This window comes from Alexandromys fortis, unplaced genomic scaffold (assembly GCF_014885135.2).
Source record: "Alexandromys fortis isolate MF-2015 unplaced genomic scaffold, M_Fortis_MF-2015_v1.1 scaffold_59, whole genome shotgun sequence".
In the NCBI taxonomy this organism is placed as follows: Eukaryota; Metazoa; Chordata; class Mammalia; order Rodentia; family Cricetidae; genus Alexandromys; species Alexandromys fortis.
Genome location: NW_026067943.1, coordinates 3,433,884 through 3,440,822, shown reverse-complemented (window position 1 = coordinate 3,440,822; position 6,939 = coordinate 3,433,884). Strand labels below are relative to the sequence as shown.

At 47.7% G+C, this 6,939-nt stretch overlaps 1 protein-coding gene across 1 annotated transcript in view; it reads right to left on the bottom strand.

The window, feature by feature from the left end:
- Positions 1-368: 368 nt before the first annotated feature.
- Irak2 (interleukin 1 receptor associated kinase 2) overlaps positions 369-6,939 on the bottom strand; it is a 52,819-nt gene continuing 46,248 nt past the window's right edge. The window contains exons 11-13 of the mRNA XM_050148433.1: positions 5,794-5,994; positions 3,729-4,017; positions 369-1,562 (exon numbers count right to left, since the gene is read on the bottom strand). Coding sequence (XP_050004390.1) covers positions 1,450-1,562; positions 3,729-4,017; positions 5,794-5,994 — 603 coding nt within the window. The 3' untranslated portion in view covers positions 369-1,449. The remainder of the gene's footprint in view (positions 1,563-3,728; positions 4,018-5,793; positions 5,995-6,939) is intronic.

Here is a 6,939-nt window from a genome sequence, read left to right as displayed (position 1 = left end):
GTGATTCTTTGGGACTTAATGGCTGCAGGACCAGGCAGGACAGAAAACCTCAGTTAACACATGAGGTCTTGAGTTCAGATACCAGGACCCACACAGAAACTGGGTGTGTAGAAGGGGTGTATATAATCAAAGCGTACCTACATGGAAATGGGCCAGCTAGCCTTGTGTAAGAAACAGAGGAACAGCAAACCTGGAGGAAGAAGGATTGACAGCTGAAGTCGTCCTCTTGAGTTCTACAAGCACATGGTGGTGTGCACGCCATGTCCACACACAGAAATGCACGCACACATTATACAGACAAAAAGTACACAAAAGCAAGAGTCCTCGAGTCAAACACATTCTGTAAACAAATTACCCAGACACAAAAATAATTATAAGATTGCTATGAGATTGCAAACATTTTTATTTTACAAGAAGGTCACTATTGTGGAATTATTTTAAATAGTGAATTAGAAAGAGCTTTATTTCACAAAAGGGCTTGCAACGTGACTTTTTTCAAAAGTATATCCATGGCATCAACATTTCCTACATGGCAGAAACATGAAGTTAATACCTTCTATTTATTTTATAAAACAGGACAGATGCACTTTCCAAAGTACTTCCCTAGCACCTTTCCTCCCAAGAGCTGAGGCAGGGGGAATAGGGCAGGGGTTACTGTACAAGGACTCTGACTTCCCACACACTGAGTGACTGACTTAGCTAGCAGCAGAATTAAACATGAGACTGGTTCTCATGAGTCTTCACCCATCTATAAATAACACACAATCCTGGAGCCTCCATTAAAAAAAAAAAAAAAAAACTGGGCATTGGCGTGATGGGAGGGTGAAGGGGCACAGCAAGCGGTTCATAAATACCAGGGGATTACACAACTGAAGACGCAGAAAGCCTGCTAAGTCCTTTGCCAAGTGCCTTGCTTTGGTAATCTTGAACTTGAGAGATGAGTCAAGAATTTCGCTGAGACACCAGCTGGAGGTCTTTTAGGAAATGGAGGTTTGCAGAAAGCTGTCGGCAGACACGACTGACAGGTGATGACTCTGGAAATCACCATGGGTGCTGCAGGATTGCTCTTGTCGGTTGTGGAGGAGTGAGAGCTGCTGGGACAACAGCCGCTGCTGGGACAACAGCCGCTGCTGGGATGGTACTTAATCAACATGGACTTCCTGGAACCATAAAACCACCCAAATCCTTGGGTCACATGCCAGGCGTTCCACTTCCTAGACCTCTCAGAAGTCTCAGAAAGGAGGAGCATTTCCTGGAGTTTGGTGTAAGCTCAGATCCCCTGCCCTCTCACCCTACAACTCAACACTGATGAAAACAGGTTTCCCTCTGTCCAGGCTGGCATTTGGGTTGTATGGGTCTCGACAGACCTTAGGCTGCCAAAGACCTCTTCCTTGACTGAACAATAGTCTATTCAGTTGAGGATAAGAGTCCTCAGCTCTGCTCTGGTCATCAGGGTCCAAAAAGCTCCATGCTGTCCAGCTTCTCCTCTTTGTAGAGTAGGATGTTTTCCATCAGTTTCCTTTTGGCCTCATTGATCTCAATTTTCCATGAAGTTTCTGTAGCTGAAGTTCAACAGAAAGTAGAAAAAGTGCAGCTTCAACAAGTGTTGCTATTAAAATTTTTATCAAGTTTGTGATAAATGCAAGCAGCATATCACGGCATCTGCCTTTGCAGGAAGTCTGCACACACACCATAAGCCCCCAAGCCCCCCAACCCCCACTACATATACACACCCTTGCCACAGAGAGGCTCCTGTGTCCCTCCACAGATAGGGGAGAGGCACAAAGTCAACAGTACCACAGCTGTTTCTAAATCTCCTTCTTCCCCAAAGAAGTAGTGAAAACCCAGCTACCAGTGAGGCATGTGTATAAGGCATAGTGACTCTTCATCAAAAAGGCTTCAACTTTTATTTCACTAGGAAGCCTGGCATATTGGGACCAAAGTGCAGTGATAGAAGGAGTCTTCAGAAGCAATTGACAAGGAAGAAGAGGCAGGCAAGAGGGACTACACAAGGCCCTGCTGGCCCCAAGGAAGTGTTTTTAAATACCATGGGTATGAGCTATACAGTGTGTTTTTGTAAACCACTCTAGCAGGGCATGGTGGCACATACCTGCAATCCCAAGATAAATAAATTGAGACAGGGTTTCACCAGATAGTGCAGGAGAAACTCTGTCTCAACTTATTTAATATTTTTTATTTTGCTGTGTGTGTGTGTATGTGTTTGTACCACTGAATACATAAAGGTCAGAGAACAGCTCTGTGTGTGTGTGTGTGTATCACTGAATACTTGAGGAGGTCAGAGAACAGCTGTGTGTGTGTGTGTGCGTGTGTGTCACTGAATACATGAAGGTCAGAGAAGAGCTGTGTGTGTGTGTGTGTGTGCGCACGCGCGCGCGTGTGTGTGTCACTGAATACACGAGGAGGTCAGAGAACAGCTTTCTGGAGGGAGTCTGTCCTCTCCTTCCATTACTGGTTCCAGAGATGGAACTCAAGCTGACAGGCTTATACAGCAAGTTCTTTACCATGCCGAACACATGGGCAAGTTCATGCATGACAGGGTGTGTTTGTGGAGGTCAAAGGACAACTTTGCAGGCATCAATTTTCTCCTTCTACCATGTGATGAACTGGGATCAAACTCAGGTTGTCAGGCTTCGAAGCAAGTGCTCTACCTGCTGGCCATCTCACCAGCGCTGTGATTCCAGCATTTGGAAGGTGAGGGCAGGAGGCTCAGGAGTTCAAGGTCATCCTCCGCCAGGTAGGAAAGTTCACATTATCCTGGCTACATGAAACATCGTCTCAAAATTTAAAAAACAAAAACTAAAAAAACTCTAAGACTGGGGATATAGCTCAGTGGTAGAATACTCATTTCCCTTTACTCATGAGGCCTTATATCCAGTCTCCAGTACCCAAAAATGTATACATAAATACATTAAAATTAAAACCTGGGGGGGCTGGAGAGATGGCTCAGAGGTTAAGAGCATTGCCTGCTCTTCCAGAGGTCCTGAGTTCAATTCCCGGCAACCACATGGTGGCTCATAGCCATCTATAATGAATTCTAGTGCCCCTTCTGGTCAGCAAGCATACATACAGATAAAACACTGTATACATAATAAATAAATAAATAAATAAATCTTTAAAAAAAAATTAAAACCTGGGGAGATGGCTTAGCAGTTAAGAGCCCATGCTGCTTGCTCTTCCAAAGGACTCGGGTTGATTCCCAGCACCCACATGGCATCTCACAACCATCTGTAACTCCAGTTCCAGGGTGTCTGACCTCCTCAGGTGATGTACATATGTACTGCACAGACATACATAGAGACAGAATACCATACACATAATATTTTAAATTTTAAAAATCAATAAATATCATGCTCTCTGGATCCTGGAGGAAGAACTAGTGAGCCAGAGGCCAAAGCGGATCAAGAATGGGGGAGGCCACGCAGTGGTCCCAGCGGATCAAGAATGGGGGAGGCCACGCACTGGTCCCAGAGGACGTGCAGGAGCTATGACCAGGGTGCAGTATAGAGATGAAGGTGTGAAAGAATTAAGAGATCAATGAGCAGACAGAAATAAACGGTCACTGGTGAAAAGGGCTTCCTCCTTGTGTGACCCCTGAGCTATGAATACTGGATAACTAAACAGAGCCATGAATGAGAAGCGGGGCGGGATGGCCCAAGGGAGGGTCACAGGGATGATGACGTGTGGCTACCTTATCCTTCTAAGCTTACCATCCTGAGGTGGCTGTGGGCCTGTGCAGACCTCTGAGGAGGAGTCAGCCTCTGGTCTCACACCGGTCGATGGCTGTGCTAATCCATCTTCCCTGGAGAGTGAAGAGGAGGCAACCCTTGCACACGACGTCCCCATCACAGAAGAGGAGACACTCAGGCTGGAATTGTCAACGTCATCTGTTTCCTCTGGTGTATTGGAAGACAAGCCTGTGGCCTCAGAAACCCTGCTCCAGGGGAGAGATGGCTGACCTCGGAGCTGCTCCTCCACCCCAGCCATGAAGACTCGTGCCTTGGGGGAGGAGACAGACAAGACAGGAACTCGAATTAAAACCAGAGCCAGTGCTTGGTCTTCTGGGCATTATAATCAAATGTCCGATGCGGTGGGAAGAACAGCATCCTTCCTTAAAGAGATCTGAACTTGACCCCAGCACCCAGAGCCACAGGTGAGTGTGTGAACTCAGGTGGCCCAATCACCGCACCCCATTCTTCTGGTCAGGTGTGGGCATGTTTCTGCGTGTGTCTATAAGACCTTGAGTTGAATGCAGAGCCTTGGGTGTGCACGCTAGGCAAACACACAACATGGAGCTCCATCCTGGGCCTTCTCATTTGTCTTCTTACAAACGAGATCTAGGAGCTCATTAAACTGCCTCCACACCTGCAACTCACTCTGCAGCCCAAACTGGTCTTAAACTTGTGGTTCTTCTGCTTCAGCATCCCGGGTAGTTGGGATTACTGACATGCCCTACAGCTCACTGTACACACCCTTAGTAAGAAAACTGCATTTCCTTGGTGACTTGAAAAGAATTCAGTGTGTTGCCAGGCGATGGTGGCAGACATCTTTAATCCCAGCACTTGAGAGGCAGAGGCAAGCAGATCTCTGTGAGTTCGAGGCCAGCCTGGTCTACAGAGCTAGTTCCAGGGCAGCTAGGGCCGTTACCCAGAGAAACCCTGTCTCAAAAAAACAAAAATAAAAAAAGTCAGTATGTAGGCTGGTGAGACAGCTCAGTAACGCCTGCTGCCAAGACTGACAATCTGAGTTTGAGCCCCAGGATCCATATGATAGAACGGATTGAGCAACAGGCTAGAGACAGTTACCATCGTGAACCCTGAAATGGAAGCTATGTAGCTAACATAACAACCCTAGTACTATGCTACTGCCACTGCAGGGCTGCCTACCTGCATCCGAACCACTCACCTAAAGGCAGCAAATGTCTATCTCACTTAGACCAATGTGTGGTCAACCCAAGCCTTAATTGACACACTGAACCACTGGCGGAATGAATAACGAGCTGGAGGTTTGAAAATGTGTGGTTGAAGGGGAGGCCTGATTAGAATGTCTGATTATATTATTACATGCTGCTCCTGCTGAGTCTCAGTGACCTGAAAACTCCCCCTGTACCTCCAGGGCCCTCTAACTCCCGCCTCTTTTCCTCACCAACCTCAAGACAAGCCACTCTGCCCAGAGAATTTATGCCTCGACCACTTGTACTTCTCTCCAGACCTAAAGACATGACAGCCTCTCCCTCAGCCGGGGCCTTCCTCTTGGACTGTTCAGTAAGTGCTTAAGCATCAGTTCCTGGTCAGGCTCAACACAGTGAGTCCCGCCCTACACCATCCTGGTGCTCACCACACAGACCTCTCCTGTGTGCAGAGAGCAGGAACACGGGGCAGCAGGACAGCAATGGATTGCTCAGGTGGATATGTCCTTTGTGGTTAGTGAGAGGCCTTTGGGCACTTATTACAGCCCGGCTTAGGAGCCCCTAGGCCACTCCAAGTCATCCTCTCCAAGAGGGTGGAGGAAAAGCCACAGGGCCAGTGACACACGGGGAGCCATAGCAGGCTGACGGGAGACAGGAAGAGACTGACTCCCATGAGAGGCCGTCCTGCACCCCCTGCGGCCCAGTCAGACACCCACTCTTAGGGTCCCCCATGACCCACACAGCAGTCCTGATTGCTGACCCGGCCCCAGCAGGTTCCGCTGAGAACAACCAAGTCTAAACATGACTTATTGCGTCATCAGTGTGTGAGTCTCCCTCGGTAAGGCAGTAGGGAGACTAGAGCTCACCTCCTCCAAGTTGGCGTTGCGCCTGCGCAAGCAGAGACACACAGCCGCGGCCCAGGCTTCGGCACAGGCCTCGGGCAGCAGCCCTGCCCTCCTCTCCACGTGCTTCCGGCAGATCTCTTCCGCCACCTCCTTCCCCAGCCCCGTCTTCCTGGAGCAGAGCGAGGTAGTGCTGCTGGGAATCTCATTAAGAAGCAAATCCTTCTGTTGGAAGGAGAATGAGGAAACCCAGGTGAGATGCCAGGTGGTGGAAAGATGTCTTAAAAAGAAATATGATGTCCCCAAGCAAGTTCAGCAGCCAAGGACTTGCTCTGTGCGCAGGGCATTCCCTGTGACAGCCACAGCTCATCTGAAATGGCTTTGCCCGTCCAGATTCAGCGACTCCATGGAAAAGGAGACCATGAAATGCCTGCTCCTAGGTGTAACACAATACAAATCCAATAATGGGCCTAAAGTACTAAGTGTGACGGATGGGAAAAAAATCAATAGCCCATTTCCAATACAAGTCTTCCATTTGATTAATATATGCACAGTGACTACTAACAGCCAACATTTGCATAGCCCTTACCACATGCCCAGCACTTATAATTTAATATTTTTTGAAAGATTTAATGTATTTGCTGGGCAGTGGTAGAACCTTCCTTTGATCCCAGAACTCAAGAGACAGAGGTAGCAAGATCTCTGGACTTCAAGGCCAGCCTGGTCTACAAAGTGAGTTCCGGGACAGCCAGCACTACACAGAAAAATCCTGTCTCAAAAGAACAAAACAACAACAACAACAAAAAGATTTTATTTTTATTTATTTGTAGGTATATGTGTCTATGTCTGTATGTGGGTGTGTACGTGTGAGTACGTATGCCCTCAGAGGCCAGAAGAGGGTGTCAGATCCTCTGGAGCTGGAGTTACAGGGTAAAGGCTGAAAGCCCCTGGGTGAGGATTCTAGGAACCAAACTCAGGTTTTATGAAAGAGTGGGGTATGCATTATTAAGCACCAAGCCATCTCTCCAGCCCCAATTTAATCTCTTTTTTTAAAGATTTGCTTTTACTTACGTGTGTGTATGTGTGTGTGTGTGTGTGTGTGTGTGTGTGTTTGAGACAGTGTGTCTATCATGTGTATGAGTGCCTGCAGAGGCCAAAAGAGGGCATCAG